Source organism: Ixodes scapularis, unplaced genomic scaffold (assembly GCF_016920785.2).
Source record: "Ixodes scapularis isolate PalLabHiFi unplaced genomic scaffold, ASM1692078v2 PGA_scaffold10__122_contigs__length_95168666, whole genome shotgun sequence".
Taxonomy (NCBI): Eukaryota; Metazoa; Arthropoda; class Arachnida; order Ixodida; family Ixodidae; genus Ixodes; species Ixodes scapularis.
The window spans coordinates 30,722,837-30,747,552 of NW_024609836.1; the positions used below are offsets into that span (position 1 = coordinate 30,722,837).

Sequence of the window (24,716 nt, forward strand, 5' to 3'; positions counted from 1 at the left end):
AATACGTTTTAAGTAAAAGAGCAGGTTTCTGCTGTTCTTTTTTTCCCAGTGAATTCCGATAAACGCCAAAAATTAACCAAAGTATTTTTTGTGTGTGTCAAAATTAGTTTAAATTTAAGAAATACTGGATTGTAGTTTTCCTTGAATAAGGGAAACTGAAGCTTTGGTGGAAAGAAATATTTAGGCGTTCATTCGAAACACTACACCCAAACAATTGTCCGCAAGGATGCATATTTTGTCGGGAACCACACACCTGACCTTGTTTCTTTCATTTGCATGTTCCCTGGAGAATGTACATAAAGGCAAGTTCGCAAACGTGTGTCGGCTACGCTCGCAGCAACCAAGACGACAACAGCGACGAAGTAACCGGGACAAGCGTTCGACGTTTGCAGCGTGGGAAGCGATGCGAGAGGCAGCTTCTCGAAGCTATCATGAGTCACGGTTCATCCGGTGTTCTGGTCGTTTCTGTCGCTTTGGCTGTCGCGAAAGAAACTGTCGCAAACGTGCGAACTAAAGTCATTGAAGTCTCAAAAAGTAGCGCTAAACTCTCTCATTTTTGTTTTCTAAAAAATTTGCGAAAGCTGCCGCTCAGCCGCTGCGGCTGGCCAGAGCACAGCGACAGTAGAAATCGCGCCACTCTAGGGCCGAAATCGCTGCATGTGAAACCCGCTTTACGCTATTTCTCAAATTTTGCGTTGGAGGTGAGCGCCAGCCCCAAACCCAAAACTGAGTTTGGGTTCAGCGCATGCGCAGTAGTGAGCCCCTATTTATTTGGGCCCCCAAGCTTTGGGACCTCCTATTCTGAACCTCTCTATTACCTTCTCACCACCACCACATGCGACGCCTGTGCTTGGCGGCATTGAAAAATAATTTTCCTGACTTGAAATACGCGAGAACTTGTAAGAGAGCTGTGGAGATATGCATGACTGATAAGTTGATTGCATGTACTGTGCCAAAGAATCTTATAGTGGAGAGCAACGCTTTGAGTACGATGATGCCTCACTGCGATGTTAATGCGACTGGATCAAAACAACCCTTTCGAATCTTCGACTATTAAATGGACCAAAATGGCGATTGTCATGGCAACTGAGGTCAATGAGCCAATCAGCTCAGGAGGTTTGATCGTCTGTATCTTAGTATCTGTTTGTGCCCGACTAGCAGACAGGCAAGGTAATAACGCTTTAGTGTGAGCCAACTTTAAGACCCCGATCAACCGGGATGAACCTGAGTTCAATGCTTTCCTGACACCGAAAACTGGCAATAAGGAAACACCCCCAAAACCGGAAGAAAGATGAACACCTAAAACACGGAACCCTAGCTACGACTTATGAGGTCTTACGTCGAGTTGGAGCTGCGAGTCACATGTGCGCCCGTGCTAGGCGTGAAGCATGGCGAAAATATATAAGTACACTTTTATGAGACATAGGAAGCGTGGATGAGCCGGTGTCTTTCATTTGTCCTCTCCACAACGTAGCCTGAGAAAACTTAGTCGAACGCTAGGGCGCGAATGGGTCTCAAAAGCGAACAGGTAAGACGCCACCAAGAGCACTCTTCGTGATGAAAACTTTGATCTAGACTACGAGTAGTCACTCGTCAGTGCTCTTCAATGCGCGTCGCTCGCCGTAGGAGGCGTAAAGAAATCCAGCGTACGGACTTGTCATCTCTGCGGAACTCAAGTTCGTCTGCCTCTTTTGCTGGGGACATGTGGTGACGTCAGAACGCCGAACTCTGTTTGGTTCTGATTAAAGGACAGTGGGTAGACCTCAAGGCAGCTTGCTCTCAGGTCTACCCACTATCCTTCAGTCAGAGCGATCAGAGCTCGGCATTATGACGTCAGCACAACCCCAGCAAAAGAAGCAGACGAACTTGCAATCCGCATAGTCAGTGAAAGCTTAACAAGAGCAAGTTGCGGCTTATGAGGTTTTCACTTCTCTCTTTCTGATTCGTTCTTCGGCATCTTTGTCAGTTAATACAACATACTTGGTTGCCTGAGAAACGACAATAAAATACGCGGAGCTCGCCACTCCCTGCGCAGCTGTAGGTGGCTATTTGGGGTGTCGGGTAGATGCTGCGAGGCGAGCAGAAGCCCGTAGGACGTTCCCCTAAATTGTTACGTGCTTTCTGCGCACCATTTTAAGATTTTGGCAAAATTTCTGATTAAACCCAAGAATACTGGGTTCTACAAAAAAAAAAAAAAAAAGAACTCTTGTGTTACGTTTTCCTAACTGCGGTGTCTTAGCCCGCTCGAGCCTAGGTCTTTATTTTCTTATTTACACAGTTTTCGAAGACACCTTATATCCCAGCAAATTTTCAGATTTATTAAGGCGAAATTGGCGGGGTTACTCTCCTCCGGTGCACGAAAAAAAATTTTGAGCTTACATCCGGGTGCGTTGTTTGATGTTTGATGATGCGACTCCGGGGACTTTTTGTCCAAGGCAATGTTTCTGAACGGGAACAAGCTAACAATTTTGCTGAATAGTGCTTTCTTCGAATGTAATTGACAACTGTACCAATTTACCTCTGTCCATCCATCTCCCATTCATTCTCCTTTACACCACTTACCAAGCATTAGGAGGATCCCTACCTTTCCCCGGCACTTGGATGTTGCTCAATGTAACTCCGGCTGAGACTTCAGGTGACGAGGACGAATTCTGCGCGAAAACTGTAACGTTTAAAGTGGTGCACGATTCGACGCCCTCACAGGTTATCTGCGTCTCAGTATGGTTCAGTATGGTTTCGTTGAGGCATGTGCCAATTCCGGTCCCGCTCGTGTGGAAGATCACTTTGTAGACTTCGAACACCGCAGTAGGTTTGTCCCAGGCCACCGACACCGAGCTTGAATTTTTGGACAGAATACGGAGGTTGGTGACATCTGTCGGTACTGTAACGAAAAAAAGCATACTGCCATACTGAAAGTATGATGCCAAGTGCAGCGTAAATAATTATTTTTTTTTGTCGGACAGCAGAAAGTTAGTACCATAGAGTTATTACAATAAACGCTAGAGGCTCAGGTGGCGCTAGCGTCTACGGGACTTCCGGTTGCAGATTGAAGCAGACAGCAAACTGTCTACTTTTCCAGCCTTCCTGTAAATTCCTATGGGAAAACTTGCGTGATATTTTTCTCTTCGCCAGGGAATAATAGAATAGGCGTAATTTCTTCACTCATTATGGGCACTATGTAGCTTTATTCAGACGATAAAAGTGTAATTTATTTAGTTAATGTTTTTTCGTACTTAGTGATGTTTAAATTAGCAAAAATCGAGGCCCGGGTCTATGTTGAACAGCGTGATATGTCAGTACACGCTATGAATTCAAGCGAAGACCTGAAATACGTTTACAATTCTCTGTAACGCCGAACTGGATAGCAGCTCATGAGGAGAAAGGGAGGGTACGGAGCGAAGGGTATGCGCCTCCTCGTTCCTCGCTATATTAAGCGTTTGTAGCCTTGCGCCGTCACGCCTCAACTTTACTGAGACATTATAACAACCGAAAATATTCGAAAGATATAATGAGGCAAAATCACTTACGAGCGTTGAGGGGAGCCTTTTTCTGGAAAAAGAGAAAGAAAGAAAAACAGACGTTTCAGCTTACTACATCAACTTCTTCGGGAATAATAAAAAAGGTACACTAGCATTTCAACGTTATCACAGGGATATCGAGCGTAGGCCCAGGCTGGAAACCATTGCTACGTCGGTGTTCGGCTGGTACTCGTGCCTAGTCGTCGAAGGACGCTCTGCGTCGGACTCTTACCCAATAAACTATTTCGAAAATTCCCTGTACGCAACACTGTGCGCATTGCATTATGCGACCTCTTTGGGCATAGAGTGGAGTGGTACGATTTGGATTTTGACTCTCCCGTTGGCGAAGTGACGAAGTAGTGAATCTCAGCACTGCATGAATATAAAGTTTGCTCTCGCTTGCATTGCACCGATTCATCGTCTTGAGAGCCCCCGTGGAAACACGGATCTCCAGCGGCCGTAAGAATCTGCTAGAGCCACTACATGAGTTACGCTTATACGACCGGCACTGTTCCGCGATATTGTTGTGGGCGCCGCCATCTTGGTGCTTAGCACAGTGTAAACGCAACTGCCGATCGTCATTATTCAAAAGTGCGACTTCCTCAGCATTAGATTCGGTGTTAGGAAGGACATGTAATATTGACTTGCTTTGCCGCGAACTGTTTAAACATTTATGGAAGGAAGAAAGGGTTCCATGTGATATTAAATGGAGATTAAGAGAACTGGCACCCATGATTTTAAGCACCATGATGGATACGTGTCGTCACTCTAAAGCATTGCTTATTTATTGAATCTAGTATCCGCCGAGACTTAGCGAGGAATGGGGGTACTGCCGGCCGGCCACGTTTCCGACATTTCTGGCGGTCCGGCTACCACTGGAGAGTGCAGCATGACCCTTCTGCTCACGGATCATTTAAGAAGCTTATGGCATTGAGGAGACAATAGAACAGGATGCTCGGTCCACTATACATCTTCCATCTCCTATCGTAGTTCTGTGTTTACCTGCGCATTAACTCTAGCACATCGGCTGCCCAAAGACGTATCTTAGCATTCTACTCGTATTCGTAGGCCACACCTGACTTGCGCCTGTTACTTGAAAAATGTAATGGATTACAATTAAAAATTACCAAGCCCCAAATGCAGTGGATTACCGTTAACAATTACTTTCGCTAAGAAGTAACGGATTACTTTACTAGTTACGTTACGAATTAGTTTCGCGCTACGTTACAAATTAGTTTCGCGTTGCTTTCACGTTAATTTACCCTACACTTATCAAGCAACAAATAGAAACAATTTTGATGTTTTCACAAAAAATGTTCTGCAATGCTACTTTCCATTTTTCATTCGCCCGCATAATGGTAGTAATCTTGTAAGAATAAAATGTGTTTAAGATAAAAAACATAGGTGAACTACGTTTGCTTGTAAGCTGGCAAGGCAGCGAAAGCTGCAACCACGCCCGCCATCCCGTTAGCTTATGGCAACCTGAAATGAGCCCCAGAATTCTGCAGACAATGCTAGCGGTGCGAATGCTCACTAGCAGCGTCTACCTGCGCTAGGAGATTCACAGGTGAAGAGCTGATCTACGAAAGTTCCCTTTTGAAACGGGCCTTTCAAGCGTGAGCGCCACGCCTCAAAGTTTCGGTCTCGTGCTTGTAGCTCTGACGCACTGTCAGCTTATGCCTGAACAAAGTATAGTTGCACGCAGTACTGAAAAAATGCATGGGCTCAAAAATGCATGCGCTGCATGCGTTATCTTCACGACCTATATTTTTTGCATATTTGTACGTGCCTTGCACATTTATCTAGTGGTTCTATTGAACGGTCATATAAAAAAGCGTGTTTGCACCCTATTAAAAATATTTTTTACCGGAATTTCACTTCCCGTAAAAAATCTATTTTACTAAATTATGGGACTTTTTCACCTCCCGTAAAGCCGTAATTTACCGGAAATCACCAGATTTTTTCCCGGATTTCTTTTTTTTTATTTTAAAAAGTCTATTTTACTGGATTGTGGGACTTTTTTCACTTCCGGTAGAGCAGGAATTTATTGGAAGTTACCTGTTTGCCTGGACTCACCAGAAATCACCGGAAGTCATCGGATTTGCCGGAATTCACCCGAACTTATTATGTTTTTGTTTTTTTCGGACGTCAGCGGAAGGCACTTAGGAAGAAGCCTGTGAACCGTGGGTGGTGTGAAAGACAAAATCGACCTGAGAACCTCTATCATACGAGGACGCTACATCATGTTGGAAGGGAGGAAAAACGTTGTTCGCGTTCAAATGATTGACTGAAGTGCTATATATTATGTGCTCTAACTGTTTTGAACAGGCAGATAAAAGAAATATAGGTCAGTGGTTATCTGCTTTACTCTTTAAACCGCGTGTATGGAGAAGCGCAACGCTAGCTACATTCCATTCTGCCGGCAGTTTTGAAGATGACAAGGACTTTGCGAACAAAATAAAGAGAAAACAAGAAAAAACGACTGCTCAGTGCTGCACTGTTCCGCCATCGCTGCAGAACCCAGCGATCCTGGGTTCAATCCCCACCCTTTTCGATCTGGATGAGCATCGTACTGGCGTCCGGTCGTGTATCACTTCTGCGCGGTACATGTTAAAGACCCCAGGCTAGCGGTCGTATTGCTCTGGCTAAATTGCTCATCTACAGCGAGTGACTCGTCGCAATTTTGAAATGGCTGGCCAACTACGTGCTGTATAAATATCCACACAACCCCGATTTTTTGGGGGTCTGTTTGACAGCGTTGCGGCTGCGAAAATCCAGGACATCCCTGCTTCGTATGTCGCGTGCCTAGCTAATCTTTGAATTGAGTTGCACACTTCATACGAAGTATAGATGTGCCGGTGACTCGCTTCCGTTTCTTGGCACAGCGCAGTCAAACGAACTGGTTGGTTGGTTGGTTGTATTGTTTGCCAGACGTGAAATTTGCCTCACTCACGGTGGGCACGTTTCACGGGCCTGGGTTATTGTAGGTTGATGAGGGTGAATGCGGGGAAAGGGAAGGGAAAATATGGTGATGAAGGGGTCCGGGGATGACGAGGGCAGCGTTAGCAAAATAATGACTCAACACGTTTCGCGGGCGAAAATAAAAAAAAAAATTATTAGGGCCGTTAAGACGAACTGTGACATATGTTCAATCAATGCTGTACACGACAGAACCCCATAGCGCGCACCAGCAAGCACAAAATAAATAATGAGAGTGCTTATATCGTCGCGAAGGCAAAGCTGGAAGCGCGAGCACGAAAGCTCCGCGCGCTCAGGCTTTGCTCGAGCACGCGAGCTGGGGAGAAGCGCTAAAAGCGCTGGTCTCGCGCTCTCAGCCCCGGCCCCGCCCGCAAATAAGGCGAAACGAAGTATAGGCTACCGTTCTAAAGTTTCTTACACGTCACAGTCACAGTCTTGAGAGTAGTTCGCACGCGCCCAGAAAACAAAACACAAATGTTCTCAGCCGTATGCACGTGGAAGTTGGTCCCTTCGGAAATAATGTAGCTTCGAGCGTGAAAGGAATGTCCAGCCACGGCCACTCGATTAGGACTCCCCTTGGGAGCGGCCTGCCGTATGCCTCACTCCGCCGGTGAGAGCGATAGTTCTACTTCACCCCGCAGCGCCAGCCGTGGCGCTCGTTATCGGTGAGAGATAGAGTTTCCCTCTGAGGAGCATATCGAGGAACTCTATACTTCGTACTTGTTAGCCGCGCGTGCTAAAAGCGCGAGATAGTTGCTTCGAAGGAAGCCTCGGCGGCTGCATGTGCGCTCGTGCAGCGAGTGCTCCAGTCAAGGCAATAAAGGCTAGCCGCTCGCGCTAGCACAGCGTTCGCGGTAGTCCATGCTAAGGTAAGACAAAATATAGTGAGAGAGGAGCAGTACGCCCGGCCCGGCCCGGTGTGGCTATTTAGATTTTTTTTTTTCGTGAAGCCGCAAGTCTCAATTGAAACGAGTGCCAGATTGCATGAATGATGTGACAAATTTGTGTAGAATAAAAGCACATGATTCTTTCTGCGAAAAGCTCACTCAGCTGCAGGCTGCGCGTTAAAGCTGCATTCTGCTGGCAGTATGAGCGAATTGTCGTCTTCTTGTTCCCGTAACTGTTGCCCCGTTTCTATTACCACTGTACCACTGTAATATATATAGGAGTTATAGTTGGATATAGCTAGGCCGTATGATTTCCGGTTTTAACCGACGCTCGAGCACGCGCGAGCTGTGCCATTTATTCATCTGTGAAGGACAATATAAAATCAGATTCTGCGTGCATACCTTTAGCGATATAAACTTCATTGTTCACAACAAACAGACCGAGGGGGTCATATAGTTCACAAGCGGAGTACCTTTCGGGAAAGAGGCTTCCGCGAAAGCCTCAATATATTCTCTAGTGGGCTGTTTAGGTCACCAGCCCAGTTTGCCAAAAAAAGGTCTGAGGAGTTTTCTGAGAAAGAGCTCGCAGAGCTCTTCGCTGTGGTAGGGGTCTTGGCAGTTAACACACCACATCAGCGGGCAGTCCATAAGGTCTGGAAGCACAGCGCTCGAGAGGACCTTGCAAATCGTTCCACAACCACGAATCTCTGCCGACTGTAGAGCGCTCTCTACAAAGGTGCAGACGAGCTTGCACAGCCAGACAGCTTCAGGTCGTGGATAGCTGAGTCCTCCTTGGTCAAGGCTAAACATAAACTGATTTGCTCCGTCATGTGATGCATTTCCCTTAAGTTGCGCTTGCATTCAGGACACGTCACCTGCAAAGTTTAGCGGGTTCTACACATTAGCCTTCCTTGCTTTCACTGAGAAATTCTTATTGCTTTGCTAGGTTGAATGTTTTGAGCTAATTACTTTGAAATTACGACAATTTCTACAAATAAAAATGGTCACCTTTTGTTCGCAAACGAAGGCGAAGTAGCCAGCCATGTAAGTCAGCGGTGTGAACTCAAGTTCGGAAGGCACTTCATTGTACTTCATCAACTGCAGGATTTCCCGTTTCACGAGTGGAGTTGGCACATTTCATCGCCGTCCGGCACTCAGAATTCATTTACATTTCCGGCAGCTTCCAAAAGTCCAACACAAACCACACACGCGAGCGCAGAGTGACACTACGATATTTTCGCCGAGCACTGCGGTGCATAGGTGGGGGGAAAGCGAGTTTTGCTGCCTTCTGCAACCGCAGCAGCGCCTTGGTATCGGCGAAGCCACTGACAGGCAGATATTTTCTCTGGGTAGCGGAGCAAGAGCGCGTTGCGCGCCTTCTCTATACTCCGTTTCACCCTATGTTGTACCGCAGCGAAGTCTGGAAGCGCGAGTTCATAGCGTTGACAGCTGCCCTTACTGCACGAGAGCTTGTGCCGCCGAGATCTGCCCCAGAGCAAGGAGCTCGCGCTTACAGCCTTTCCTGCGGTACAACATAAGGTGAAACTGAGGACTTTCAGCTCACAAGACCGCTCACCGATGTGCAGCGCCCCCACGGAAATTGGGAGAAGTTCTCCTCTCACGCGCGCTCTTTTGTTTTCGGAAAAACATCGGCAGGCCGCACCAACAGGTGGGATTGAGTGGCCGTGGTCCAGCCCTCTCAGGCAGTTCAAGAATTCAATTCGTTCGGATGCGTAGTGTTCGCACTTAAAAAATATGTGTTCAATTGTCTCTTGTTGGTCACAGTGTTGGCAATTAGGGCTGGCCGCTTTTCCAATCCGGTACAAGTTAACGTTTGTATAAGCGGAATCTGATCTAAGACGGTGAAGAAGGGAAGCAAACTTGCGTGTTAAGCCCCGCGTACATGCCAGGGGAGGCGGGTCATGCGCTGCAATTCTTGAAACCGGGTGTCTATGCTGTATCCAGGTTTGGATTGCTATTTTTGAGTCAGTCTGGGTCGGAAGCTGTAAAGTAGCAGTAGGTAGGAGCAGAGCGTTGGAAGCCAGTTGGTCCGCCTTTTCATTGCCAAGAATGCCGACATGTGAAGGTATCCATTGCACTCGAATGTTACAGCCTCGGAAAACAAGTAGACGTCCCAAGTTAAATATCTCACGAGTCATGTTGGCATTAACGCCTCTGCCACTTCGAATGCTTCGCACTGCATACTGGGAGTCCGTTGCGAGGAGCCAGTTTTCTGCTGGCCTTTTCAAGATATAAAGAAGAGCTGCGTGAATTCCTTAAAGCTCGGCCGTAGTCGATGAAACAGCGTGATCAAGCCGTCCTGACCAAGAATGGTGTTCTGATGGGATATGGTATGCCGCAGACGCGGAATCGTTAATGAGATTAACAGAGCCATCAGTGAATATGATCTTAAATGAAGCGTGGCGGGACGCCAGGACGTCTTCCGTCAAGGCGCGGCTGACCAGCGAGGAATGCTGTGATTTTCCATGAAAGCCAGGGATGTTATCATATACGGTGAATGGATGCTCACTCCACGGTGAATCGGCTGGAGAACGCTGAACAGTTGGTGTACATCCGAGCGCCTCTATAAAAGTGTTGCAGTGTCTGCCATAATGAGAACAATGCCGCCGTTGGATATCCTCGTAAAGAGAACCACCGCTGCTCGACTGGGCGAGTCGAACCAGATGGCGAAGACCCCGTTCCTTAGCGTACAAAGATACTGGCATTTCCTGGGCCTCAATCCACGTTGCCTCTATTCGAGAGTAGGAGGGGAGTCCTAGGGCCATCCTTAGTCCAGCGCGATGACGTCGTTCCAGCTGATCCCAGAGAGAGCGAGTAGGGGGTAAGTACGGTGCGACATAAAGAATCCGAGACAGGTTCAGCGCTCGATGCACGTTAGTTAGGGCTCGAGGAGTTGGTCCCCAATCAAGGCCACGAAGCCTACGAATAAGAGAGGTTGTCATCGTGCTCTGCCGTACAAGAGTAGTTACGTAGCGACGCCAGCAGAGCCGCGAGTCGAGATCAACGCCCAGATAACGGTAGTTTCGCACACGTGGCAATCGGATCCCAGATAAAGTTAAACGTGGAAACCCGTGGCGAAGAGGACGGCGGGAACATGCGAGCACAGCCGTCTTTTCCGCCGAGATGGAGAGGCCGAGGTCTTCCAGCATGTTTGCAACTCGTTTAAGGCAGGTTTGCATAAAAGGGCGAAGTATACGGCGATCGGAATGGGAAGCCCACAGACAAATGTCGTCAGCATAAATGATCATACCACTAGGATGAGGTGATGAATCCATGCACAGTGGTAGCGTTGCCATTACGACCTTGAAGAGTGTCGGGCTTAGACTACCTTGAGGTAGTTCCCGCAGCAGTGGGTGAACAGCACCTTGAAACGTTCCCAGGCGGACACGGATAGTCCTGCCGTTCAGGAAGTCTTCGAGATATCTTAACATCCTTCCCGTTACGCCAAGATGTCTCAAGCACGCAAGAACAACATCGTGGGGAACAAAGTCAAATGCGCGTTCCACGTCTAAAAATACTGTCAAGCCTGTATGTCCCTGGGAACGGGCGTCTTCCAATGCTGACGTAAGAGTTGCAATGCAGTCAGCGGTGCAACGTTCGCTTCTGAATCCTGCGAGCTCAGGGGGAAGAGCTTCAGTATCGTCGAGGAACCACTGAAGGCGTGTAAGGACCAGGCGCTCTAAAAGCTTGCCAACGCAAGATGTCAAAGATATCGGGCGATAGGATGACAACTCCGAGGAGGGCTTGCCGCGCTTTAAAAGGGGTGTTATTAATGCGTGTCTCCATTCTTGACGGATCACACCCGAAGACCAAACTGAATTTAGACGTTCGAGTAAGGAGCTGCGTGACTGATAGCTGAGATTTCGTAATGTTTGATATGTTACGTGATCAGGCCCGGGAGCGCTGTGACGCTTGCATCTTCGAAGAGCAGCTTCCAGTTCTGACATGGTGAGGGGGTGTTTGAGATTCTGCGGACTTCGCGATGGGCCAGTCAGTGATAGGGGGTGCGATGACCTTACAGAGCGTGGAGCAACGACAAAGCGTATCGCAAATTCGTCGGCAAGTTGACATAATGCCAAGCCAGTTTTTAAACTAAGAGCAACGAACACGTCTAGAGGTGTCGGAGATCTACTCATACCTCTGAGCACTTTATAGATCTTCGGCTTCGGTGTACATGGGGTCAGCGACGAGCAGAACTGGCGAAATTGTCTGCGACGAAGTACTCGGGTGTGCCGGCGTAAGGCTGACGTTATACGGCCAAGCGTTTTGTCACGTTTGTCCTCTAAATAATTGTATTTTCGAAAATGCCTCAAAACGCGCTCAAAACATTTGAAACGGTCATATTTCTGGATTTTATTTAAAATCTCCAGCGCTCTCAAGGAAACATTCAAGGGCCGTACAACCTTCATTACGTCCTCATAATTAACCTCCAAAGGAGCAGTACTCTCGCGCATTCCTGAAACTCAGCTTTGTGTAGCGAAATTTGACTCTTGAGTGACGAGTGGTTGAATCCTCCTTAAACGTTTCTGCCACATTCAGCCTGTGAGATCATCATTTCAGCGATGTCGAAGTGGCGACGAAGCGGGCATTTCAAACTTTTTGACATCTCTAAGGGCCAAGGGAGTGTCCAACAAAATGTTATGTGGAGTTTTACGATTTCCCATTGTAACATAAACAAGTGATGAAAGAAACAAATATTTTAATGCTAAACGTAGAACAGGTTTTGGCGCACACCTGCTGGTTAGACGACTCTATGAAGCTCTCGGTTGGGTCTCCCGCAAAATCTTTTGCGGACACTCGAATACAATACTTTTTTTTTTAACTTGGCAGCAGCGGCGGTGGCAAACGGCATCGTCTAAACGACGTGTAAATTTTCTGCAGATCACGGGAGCATCGCCTGCGCGGGAGCAGTTTTCGCTGCATCGTCACATTCTCAAGCCTGCGCGCGCAGCCGGCCGTATCATCCGCGGCCTGATCACCCACAGCGCCACCGTAGACAACGACAGCCCGGCTGATTGGTCTACCAGCGGCGAAACCACCAGCGAGAGCCTACAAAAGCACGCGATCTCTTCTTCGGCGTTAGACTGTCGATTCAGTTGCTGCGGGAGCGTCGGTGACAGCGGTCGTGATAAGTTGTGCTCGGCGTAATGGACGACTGTTTTTGGCTTCAAAGGCGGTGGGGGCGGTGGTGAAGGGGCGAACCCGTGAGCGGGTGGCCGTGTCGGTGGTGCTGCGTTCGGCTCTCACGAAACGGTCACGACGCGAAGAGTCGAGGGCGAGCTATAACGCCCTCGTGGGGGGCGGCGGGCAGAAATCAAAAGCAAGGGGGGTCTACGGAGGTAATGGCGATGGAGGGTGCATCGGCCATCCCGGCCATCCCGGCCAAGCGGCACCTCAGTGGAAGCTACAGCAACCTGTCTGAGGACGAGGCTGGCAACGAGGACGCAAGCATGGGACACACGGAAGACAACGATGATAACTTCGAGACGGTCGGCAGGAGGAAGAAAAAGACAGAGCGCAGCTCACAACACAGCCAAAGTAAAGTGCACCTTTCCGAATCTTCACGAACGGTACTGGTCGTCCCGACCCAGGCGGAGATGAACCTAAGGAAGCTCAACTGGCAACTCCTGTCAGATGAAATGGAGACGATGGCGCCGAAGCTTATAAAGGAAATTCGGGTCAACTTAAAGAAGAACTTAAAGAAGAAGCGGCAGTGTTGGACCTCTTAATTACGAACAAGATTTGCGGAATCCCAGTACGTGCTTTTCTCCTTCGGGCAAAGCACACAAGAGCGGGAGTCATCGGAGATGTAGACACGACAGTCACGATGGAGAAGATAGTCGAGTTGATTGACTGCGGATTGCATGTCGTATATGCGAGACGGTTTGGCGTGTCGAGAAGCGTTGTCTTCGAGGGCGACACACTCCCGGCGCCCGTAAAAAATGGACAAGTGAGGTACAGCGTAAGGCCGTTTGTACCGAAGCCACTCCAGTGCAGAAAATGTTTCCGGATCGGGCATGTTGCGGCAGCATGTATAAATGAAGCCATATGCGGGCAGTGCTCGGAAAAACATGCAGAAAGGATGTGCGACGGATGCCCAAGATGCGTCAACTGCAAGGAACCGCACGCCGGAACGGTAACGGTATGCCCAAAACTTCAAGAGGAAAAGAAGATCTGCAGCGTGAAGGCGAGCCAAGACGTTACATTCCAGGAAGCCGCCAAACAGGTGCATGAGGGCAGAAAAAAGGCACAAGGGGATCGTAAGGGAAATGAAAAATCAATGGCGAAGCAGGTTCAACAGGGCAGCCCTGAGGCAGGAGAAACAGCGAAGGGGACTCGTCCGGAGCAGCGGAGTACGAACAGCGGGAGTCCAGAGCCAAAGAGCAGCAGAACGCAAAAAAGGCCTGAAGGGGAACGCGACTACAGCAGGGCAACGCAGGGACGATGGGAGTCGCGGCAAGGAGCACCAAGCTTACAATCACCATCGGTACCCGATTTCATTCTAATGGCGGTGAAAGGAGTCAGAGAGTTTCTAAATCGACTGCCGCAGAAATGGGCCAAACAGATTGTGTACGTCATAGACAAGGCAGAAGAAATGATCCACCTATTTGCCTTTTCTTAACCGCCGCTAGAAAAGCCGTAGGCAAGCAAGATGACTGCACAGCAGAGGTGTTTGGAGAGCCAGCGGCAACAACAGAGAGTGGGCCACGGGAGGGACCTGCCAACGGTGCTGCAATGGAACTGTCGGGGACTGTCCGCAAAACACGCCGAAGTAAGCATTCACTTGAAGAGCAATCCATATCCAGTACTGGCGCTGACAGAAGCGGGCCTTCCACGAAACGGTCGCTTCCGGGGTACGTCAAAGTAACTACACAGTCCATCCCAAGCTTCCCACATGGCAGTGCGGCGCTTTTTATACGCAAAGATTTGCCTCACGTGCAGCTAGAAACGAGCGAACGAGTACGGGTCGGGGGTCAAAGGCTAGTCATACTTCTGGGGTATGTACGGCCGGACGGCACGTCAATGCCGGCTGATGAAATTTGAGATTCAGGAGAGGAGTATAAGGAAGAGTTGATCATCTGCGGAGATTTTAACTTCCATAGCACGGTATGGGGAGGCACCAAAACAGACAAAAGAGGGGAAGTGCTCATGACAGTTTTTGAGGACCTTGAGCTAGTAATAGCTAACGATGGCTGCCCAACGTTTATAAGGCCCCCCAACAGCTGCAGTTCCACTGATGTCACGGCACACACGCCGTCCATACCACTAAGGTGGGAAACGGCCGCGAGCACCAAAGGAAGCGACCACCTTTCGATTAATATTACCATCAAGGGTTGCCAAAGGTCAAAGAAAGTCAAGAGGCCATGTACAAACTGGGACAACTTCCACCACGCTCATGGCTTGACAGAAGGAAACGTAGAGGAGGCGATCAAGCAAGCCTTAGAAAAGGCGACGACATGGATCACGCTACCAGAATCCTTCCCGACGCTAGTTCTGACGCTGCTAAGAATGGAAGCAGCAAGGAGCAGAGCTGAGCGGAAATACCGACGAACGGGGCAAACAGAAGATAAGACTACCTTTAACAGGTTGTCTGCGGTGATGAGAAGGCATGCAGAGGCGCTCGTAAGGCAATATTGGAACTCTAACGAGCACACCTCTTTGGCGAAGATCTGGAAGGCATTAAACTCGATGACGGGAAAGCAAGGTTGAGACATCCTCTCCAGACAATCGCATTGTTGTTAAAAAAGACAACGGAAGAAGTGGCCGACGATTTGTGTAGACTATTTGCGCCGGCAGAAGCTCCCGAACGACCGGGAGTACTGAATATGACCAAGGGACCCTTGGATGCGGCTTTTAGTGTGGCGGAGGTGCAAAGTGCTCTAAGAAAATGCAGGAAAAAGAGTGCGGCGGGGCCCGACGGGATAACATATCAGGCCCTGATGAACATAGGAAAGGACTCACTGGGGCCACTGGTGAACTGGCTTAACAGCATCTGAGAACAGGGGGAGGTTCCGGAAACTTGGAAGACCGTAAACATCATACAGATTCTAAAGGCAGGAAAACTCACAACTAAGACTACGTCATATCGGCCAGTAGCACTTACATCACGTGTAGGCTAGCTCTTTGAAAGACTGGTCCAGGCGAGACTGAGCTGGTATCTGGAGGAGCATCACGTCCTCCCAACGTGTATGACGGGATTCAGGAAGGGACTAACAGCACAGGATAGCATTTTGGACCTAACCAGCGACCTCAAAGAGAAAAAGAACAGTAGGCAGATTACGATGGTGATGTTTTTGGACGTGGAAAAAGCGTACGAAGGTGTCCAGAGATCGGGCGTTCTGAAGAGGCTTACAGGAATCGGACTCGCAGGCAGGATTCAAGGTTTCCTGGACAGCTTTCTCTCAAGCCAAGTCATCCAAGTAAAGGCCGGCGACACCACGTCTACCCCAAAGACCCTACATAAAGTACTACCACAAGGAAGTGTACTTAGCCCCGTGCTGTTTAACATTGTAATGGCTCGGCTCCCAGAGGCAATTCCCAGAACAACACTGCCGGTGCAGGTGTCGATTTATGCACGCGGGCTGTGCCTGTGGACAGCACGAATCTACACAAGCCAGATCATCCTCAGCATGCAAGAAGCAATCGACGCGGTAGAGGACTATCTCGTGGAGTCCGGTCTCTCTGTATCCACAGAAAAAGCTGTGTCGATGGCAGTACGTGGAAATGGAGGGAGATTCCACCCGGGGGACGTAATGCTGGCTGGAAGGCGCATCAGGTGAGTCCCAAAGCAACGGTTCCTGGGAATTATTATTCAGAACCGGCTGCAGTGGGCCTAAGCCACAAAAGGGATGCTTGAGGCCTGTCGGCCCGCAGCAAATGCAATCCGCAGGCTGACTGGAACGTCCTGCAAGCTCGGAGAAAACCATCCTCACGGTGAACACCGCGCTGGTGACATTAAGGGTGCTATACAGGCTGCCCTACATGACACCATCGCAGACGGACGTCCAAAAGCTGGAAGCTATGCACAGGAGGGTACTGCGGACGGCACTGGGAGTCCCAGGAAGCGTGGGGAATGAAGCGGTCCTATGCGAGGCGGTGGCGATGCCTCTTATAAAACAGGCCGCCAGAAGACGGCTCCTCCAGCTGGCGAGACTAGCAACCACAAACACCTCAGGGAGGTGGTTTCTAGAACAGATTCAGAATCGAAAAAAGACCTCGTGGAACGGCACGACAGAAGAATCTACAAAGCTAACGTTGCCACTACCCCAGGTGACAAGACATGCAAGCGTAGCACCGTGGGACATCGTCAGAGTGGACTGCGACACGAATATCAAGTACCTGAGGTCAAAAAAAGACGGGACGATACAGCAGGTTAGGGCCGTGGTTGAGAATCACTTGGAAGAAAACCACTCAGATAAGCTGCAGGTTTACACAGACGGCAGCGTCAACAGGACAAGAACATCAGGTACAGTAGCCGTGTACATTCCGAATATTGCGCTAGAATGGAACGGAAGGCTCTCGGAACCAGCGTCGTCCACTACAACGGAGATGGTTGCAATTGACAGAGCATTACGTATCGCCGTGAAGTTGCCACCACAGCGAAAGGTAGTCATCACAGACTCCAAAGAGGCGCTGCAGAGGATAATGAACATAGCACAAGGAGATCCAGCCACCACAGCAGCAAGGACAGCACTTGGGGACCTGGAAAAACGCGGAACTGGATATGGTTGCAATGGATTCCAGGTCACGTGGGAATAACAGGAAATGAAAAGGCTGACAAACTGGCAACGGCGGCTCATGGGGAGGCTCCAACCATTTCAACGCCACCGGATCCGGGACAGGCAGCACAGAGCATACGATTCCACTTTCTGGAAGAGGAATAGGAACTGGCGCTACCAAAAGGGGCGCTTACAGAACTGACTCGGACAGAAACTACCCTGCTGCGTCGCCTGAGTACGAGAACGGCCTTCACAAACAACTACCTGCAGAAGATGGGAAGACGGCGCAGCTCGGAGTGCCACAGCTGCCCAGTCGTGGAAACAGTGCAGCACGTCATAACAGAGTGTCCCGCATATAACAGAAACCGCGAAATAATGTAGGGCAGACTGGCCATCGGAAGCAAACGAACGACGGAAGAGCTACTGTTTCCACAAAGGGCAAAAAGAGGATGCCGGAAGGTTCTTAAGGTGCTCGTATACAGTTTCTCCGCAGTATGGGACTCGCGGCGCGACTCTGGACAAGAGCAAGATGAACAAACCTGGAGACAAACAGCTCCAGGAAGATGATCTACAAATAGCTTTTTTTAGGGCTCGTCCCTTGCCAATGCCAAAACAAATTGCTAGGCTAACCTAGGGGACGTAAAACCAAACAAGATACCGCCTACACCACCTTCCGCGTTTTCATTTGGCAGCAGCGACGGTGGCAAACGGCATCATTGAAACGACTTGTAAATTTTCTGCAGGTTAGCAACTGTACTTCTCTTCTTGACTTGTAATTACTGTTGCTGCTGCTGCTGCCTTGCTTGCTTCTAACTGTATTCTTTACGTGGGTTTGCCTTTCTTTGGGTGTTGTCATGGCGAAAGATATGACAAAATTAATGACTGAACTGAAAGAATAATTTAAAAAAAGAATGTAAGATAATGAGAGAAACCTTAGAAAGGGATCTCCGTAATGAACTTCGAGACATTCATACGGAGCTGAAGGGAATAAACGATGGGATGAACTTTATCAATAAGGACTTTGAAGAATTCAAGGAAAAAGTTGAGTCTGTTATAGTCGAAAACGCCGCCCTCCGGAAGGCAAACCCGGAACTCGGTGAAAAATACGATCAGGTGGCGAAATCATTAAAAGTAGATGAACAAAGACTTATCCCGTGTGAACAATATTCGAGGCGCCACAACCTTAACGTGAAGGAAATTCCAAAGACTGAGACGGAAAGCATCACGGATCTGATATTCCAAATCGGAAATCTAATTGGAGAGCAAATTACCTTGACCGACATCGAAACTTGTCACCCCGTTCCGACTAGGGAGATGACGAAAAGTAACGTCATAGTCCAATTTCAAAGGCAGCAAAAACGAGACGCTGTTCTCAATAAGGCAAAGAAAAGAAGGATTACATGCCGGGACCGAGGTCTTCCAGATGCCACGCCTGTTTACGTAAACGAGCATTTATGCCCGACCCTGAAACGACTACTTGGAATTGCAACGTCACGGAAGCGTGAGATGCAATGGCGATACGTTTGGGTGCGCAATGCCAAGACACTTGCTCGTAAGGCCTGGTTCACACTTGCGAATCGGCGGGCGAATCTGCAAGAATTCGGCCGCCGGGCGTACCGTCCACTGTGCACTGCCGCGGCCGATTTCGCTTCGGCGGCAGCGGATTAGCTGTAAGTGTGAACCAGGCCTAAGGCGGACAATGCCCCCATCGTTACAATGTCCGATGAAAGAGATCTTGATAAGATCTGCTAGCCGAAAACTACTTTTATGAAAACTTTCATGTTTGATTTTTTTTCCCGATGTGACTGGAAATCTTGAAATGGTGACAATAGAAGTCCTAAACCGATATTTAAAACAGCGGACTAATAAATCATTGAGCTTATTTCACCCCAATGTGCAATCCGCCAGATTAAAAGGCGAAGACCTCACGTTGCTTTTCGAGACACTAGATACCATTTTTGATGTGGTCATGCTCACCGAAACGTGGTACAGATATGATGATGCTTTCTTTGTTCTACCGGGTTACAGTCATTTTGTCCTTAATCGGGGTTACGGTCGTGGTGGCGGTGTGTCATTGCAGACTAGTGTTTCTGGATTTGAGGTGCTCAGCGATTATTCTATTGTGACGCCGGACTATGAACAACCTTGTATTTTAAAAAAAAATCGTGATACCTACTCGGTTTTATACCGCCCACCTACTGGAAACGTTGCGGCCTTTATTAGCTTCTTAAAAAATTTTTTTTTGGCCATGAAACATGTCAGTTGTTTCTCGGTGGCGATTTCAATATAAACATATTAAAAACTCTCGCCTCAAAGATGAATTGATTGTTTTACTGACGTAATATAGTTTTTTGTAATGTGGTTATACCCCCGACACAAATTACAAGCTCATCGTCAACACTGATCGATCTTTTTGTGACCAACCATGATGAGAGCAATATCACTGCGGGTGTTCTTAGTTATGGGCTCAGTGATCACCTTCCCATATTCATGTTTGTTAACCAAAATATCCCACTCAAAGAAACCATAAGACCTCCTTTGATATTACAAGACATAAGTTCTGAAACACATAACAAATTTAGAGAAAATATTATCACTATTGATTGGAGTCATGTGCTACGGTATAATGATGTCAACGAATGCTATGACATTTTCTAAAACGAGCTAAAACGTGCCTACTGCACAGCGTTCCCATACAAAACAATTTATGTCAACAAAAATCTCGAAAGCCCCGGATCAGTAGACCAGCTTTTGAAACAAATTAAAAAAAGTATTTCTGTGTGATGCCTTTCTTATAACTCGAGACGAAGTAAAGTTGCGTGAATTCAAAAAGAAATACAAACTTCGTAATAACGCACTTAAAACATGCAAAAAAACGTTATTTTTCTGCCAAATTTGATGAGTCTTGTTTTAGGCAGCCCGAAATTATGTTGAAGCGTTTGAACTCCTTAACGCGGAACCCGAACCAGGACGCTATTGAAAGCATGACCATTAATAATAGAGAAGTATCCGGTACCGAACTTAGCAATTAATTCAATGACTATTTTGTAAGTGTGCGAAATAGTACTTATAACAGTACAGCCATAAATAATTTTACCACCTGCAAGGAAATGATTTTTTTTTTAAATCCTACTGATGAGGGCGAAGTTTTCCTCACATTTATGAACATAAAAAATAGCTGTAGCCATGACTGTGAAGATCTCCAAATCGGACCTGTGAAATTTGTCTTGGATTTGATACTTCCATGCTTAACTCATTTGTGTAATCTTCTATTATCATCCGGTTTCTTCTCGAAGAGGATGCAGGTTGCTAAAGTTTCTGTTCTTTGTAAAGGTGGGGATAGGAATGATCTGAGTAACCACCGTCCGATTTCCATCCTTCCTATTTTTTCAAAACCCATTGAAAAAATTATGTGCTCTCGCCTTTTCAATTTTCTGGGCAAATGCTCCTAGTTGACGGAATCGCAATTCGGTTTTAGGAAACATAGATCCACAGAAACAGCTTTACTAGTACAGAAAGAATTAATATTAGAAAATTTTGAGAATAAACTTTTAACTTTAGGGATTTTCATAGATTTTAGAAAATCGTTCGATCGAATAAACTACCAGACTCTTTTTGACAAGTTAAAATTTTACGGGATACCTGGTATTCCCTTATCACTTCTTGCGTCCTACCTACAATATCGCCACCAATATGTTGAGATTGGAAACTCGTCATCCAACATGCAGCGCATTTTCTCTGGGATTCCTCAGGGAAGCATATTAGGTCCCCTGTTGTTTATTATTTACGTCAATGATATTACAAAGACAGAAACTTCCCCCAAGCTGATTATGTATGCAGACGATACCAGCATTTTTTTTTTCTGACTCAAGAGAAGACAGAAACACTTCCAAAGGAAAATATTTTTAAGCAAGTTAAAACACTGGGTCGCCATAGATTCTCTGTCTATAAACTCGTCCGAAACAAAAGCAGTCCTTTTTAAATGTCCAGGATCACGGATCGCATTGTCTAGTGATTTGTACTTTGGGCCAAATATAGTAGATTGCGTTGACAGCGTAAAGACAATCGGCGTTCTGTTCTCAGAACACATGTCGTGAAATCTCCATGTTTCTTACATACATAAAAAAAGCTTCGTAAAATAGTAGGGATAATGAAGAAATATAGGAAAGTATTTCCTGTAACTATAAAAAAAATTAATATATAATTCCCTTTTTCATTCAATTGTTTGTTATTGCCATCTGGTCTGGGGGACAACAACAAAAAGTAACTTTGACAGATTGAGGTTAATGCAAGAAAAGCAATAAGGATAATTGAAAATGTCCCACGTGACCATAGTTATCTTCCTTTATTTCTAAGTCATAAAATACTTGACGTATCTAACATGTACTCCAATAGATGAACTGTCACATATCATCGTGCCTTAAGAGAACATATTACAGTGATTTTTGACCTCGCTAAACTTGAAAATAATGTATCATTATATCACGTCATTGGCATCGATGGAGAATCCCATCATCTAGAACTAATTTTGGCTTCCAGAGGTTCTGTTTCAGATTACAATCACTGTTCAACACCTTATATTCCCAAGAAGTTGATTCACCTTCATTAAATGCCCACACTAGTCAGGCTTTCTTGTATTGAGTGGAAATGTTTGCCATATGTTTATATACATATTCTACTTCAGTCTGTTTTGAAGCGCAACTTATTTTCCATGACACATATTTTATACGATATCTTATATAAGTTGTCTTTATTGTGTTTTTCTTTCGTGTCTGGAGATGAGTGTTGGTAAACTTTCGTTAAATGTCCGTAAAATTCAAACTTTCTGGTAATAAATAGAATGTTTGTCTTATGTTTGTTATATCTATCTGTTTCAATGTGTATTGAGATTATACTTAATATATTGCTAAATGTCATGTTACGTAAGTTATTTTCACTGTGTCTTTTTTTTTTTGCGTGTGTGTGTGTTTTACGACAGTGCCGCTCTGCCCTGTGTTTTGGGGGGCAGGAACCCGTCAAGCTGCAAACTTGCAGCTTTTTTCCCTGGTCCCCTTGTCACATATGTGTAAAAGCGCTGTGACAAAAATAAACTGATTTTGAATCTGATTCTGAACAGTGTGTTGTTCCTCCTGCTATACGTACTTACACAGTAAGCCGTCGTGAGCCAGCGTCGCTCCACCTTTCTATGTCGCGACCACCTCTATTTTAGGGGAATGTCACCACACTTGCTTCACTCTTCACTTTCTATCAACCTTGCCTATTTAGGTCAACCTAAAATATGTTTTTGTTCTATTTGGTCAACCTATTTGCGTCACCCCTGCCAGGTCGATCCGAATAGAACTAAAACATATTTTGGGGAACGAACCATCGTGCGACGGGTTGCCTGCGTGACGAATCATCCTATGCCAATGTTCCGTTCTGACCCAAGTGGCTGTTACCAGTCGTTTTGCGACGAATCGCCATGTGACGAATGGACCATTCATAAAAATATATAGCCGCAGGAGAAAAAAGTGAAAGCCGTTTACAACTCCCTGTAACACCGAATTAAAGCGCAGCTCTTGAGGAGGAGGAGGGAAGGGTACTGGGGGGTGAAGTCACCTGGGGGGGGTCACGTGACCTTGGGGGTCATGTGACCTTGGGGGTCACGTGACGATGCCGATGATGTCATCAGTGACGTCACTGATGACGTCATCCGTGATGATGACTGACGATGCGGATGCCGGTGACGTCATCAGTGACGTCACTGATGACGTCATCAGTGATGATGACGATGACGATGCGGATGCCGGTGAGGTCATCAGTGACGTCACTGATGACGTCATCAGTGACGATGACGATGCGGACTCCGATGACGTCATCAGCGATGATGACGATGCGGATGTCGGTGACGTCATCAGTGACGTCACTGATGACGTAATCAGTGATGATGACGATGACGATGCGGATGCCGGTGACGTCATCAGTGACGTAACTGATGACGTCATCGGTGATGATGACGATGACGATGCGGATGCCGGTGAGGTCATCAGTGACGTCACTGATGACGTCATCAGTGATGATGACGATGACGATGCGGATGCCGGTGACGTCATCGGGGAGGTCACGTGACCTCGGCGGGGGGGGGTCACGTGACCTCGGCGGGGGGGGGGGGGTCACGTGACCCTGGGGGGTGGTCACGTGACCTCGGGGGGCTGGAGGGTTACGTGACCTCGGGGGTCACGTGACTTTGGGTGTCACGTGACCTTAGGGGTCACGTGACCCTGGGGGAGGGGTCACGTGACCTTGGGGTGACCTTGGGGGCCACGTGACCTTGAGATGACCTTGGGGGTCGCGTGACCTTGGGGTGACCTTGGTTACGCCGACGGCGACGCCAACGGCGACGCCGACGCCGCTCAAGCCGGGAACGGGCCCCTAAGAGCTGCGCTCTAAAAAAAGTGAAAGCCGTTTACCACTCCCTGTAACGCCGAATTGGAGCGCAGCTCTTGAGGAGGAGGAGGGGAGGGTACTGAGGGCCACGTGTACTCGGGGGGGGGGGGTCACGTGACCTGGGGGGTCACGTGCCCCCTCAGAGGTCACGTGACCTCGGGAGGGGGTCACGTGACTCCCCAGGTCACGTGACCAAAATTTTTCCGCTAGATTTAGCGGGGAAATTTTTTCCGCTAAATTTAGCGGGGAAAGTTTTCCGCTAGATTTAGCGGGGAAATTTTTTCCGCTAGATTTAGCGGGGAAATTTTTTCCGCTAGATTTAGCGGGGAAATTTTTTCCGCTAGATTTAGCGGGGAAAGTTTTCCGCTAGATTTAGCGGGGAAATTTTTTCCGCTACATTTAGCGGGGAAATTTTTCCGCTAGATTTAGCGGGGAAATTTTTTCCGCTAGATTTAGCGGGGAAATTTTTTCCGCTAGATTTAGCGGGGAAATTTTTCCGCTAGATTTAGCGGGGAAATTTTTTCCGCTAGATTTAGCGGGGAAATTTTTTCCGCTAGATTTAGCGGGGAAATTTTTCCGCTAGATTTAGCGGGGAAATTTTTTCCGCTAGATTTAGCGGGGAAATTTACCCATAATGCACCGCGCGGTTACGCCGTCGGCGTCGCCGTTGGCGTCGCCGTCGCCGTCGGCGTCGGCGTCGGCGTCGGCGTCGGCGTAACCAAGGTCATCCCAAGGTCACGTGACCCCTAAGGTCACGGACCCCTCCCAAGGTCATTTCAAGGTCACGTGACCCCACGTGACCCCCTGAAGGTCACGTGACCCCTAAGGTCACGTGTCCTTGGGGGTCACGTAGGGTCATCTTGGGATCACGTGACCCCCAAGGTCACGTGACCCCCCGAGGTCACGTGACCCCTTCCAAGGTCATCTCAAGGTCACATGACCCCAAGATGACCCCATGTGACCCTTTGAAGGTCACGTGACCCCCAAGTCACGTGACCCCTCTGAGGTCACGTGACCCCTCTGAGGTCACGTGACCCCCGAGGTCACGTGGTCTCCTCCCCAAGGTCACGTGACCCCCGAGGTCACGTGACCCCTTCCAAGGTCAAGGTCACGTGACCCCCCGAGGTCACGTGACCCCTCCAGGTCACGTGACCCCCAAGGTCACG

The 24,716-nt window shown here is 47.9% G+C and overlaps 1 protein-coding gene across 1 annotated transcript in view; it reads right to left on the reverse strand.

Annotated features, from left to right (window-relative positions):
• Window positions 1-24,716, reverse strand: part of LOC120836287 — a 54,946-nt gene that overhangs the window by 9,510 nt on the left and 20,720 nt on the right. The window contains exons 2-3 of the mRNA XM_042287612.1: window positions 3,528-3,549; window positions 2,585-2,881 (exon numbers count right to left, since the gene is read on the reverse strand). Coding sequence (XP_042143546.1) covers window positions 2,585-2,881; window positions 3,528-3,549 — 319 coding nt within the window. The remainder of the gene's footprint in view (window positions 1-2,584; window positions 2,882-3,527; window positions 3,550-24,716) is intronic.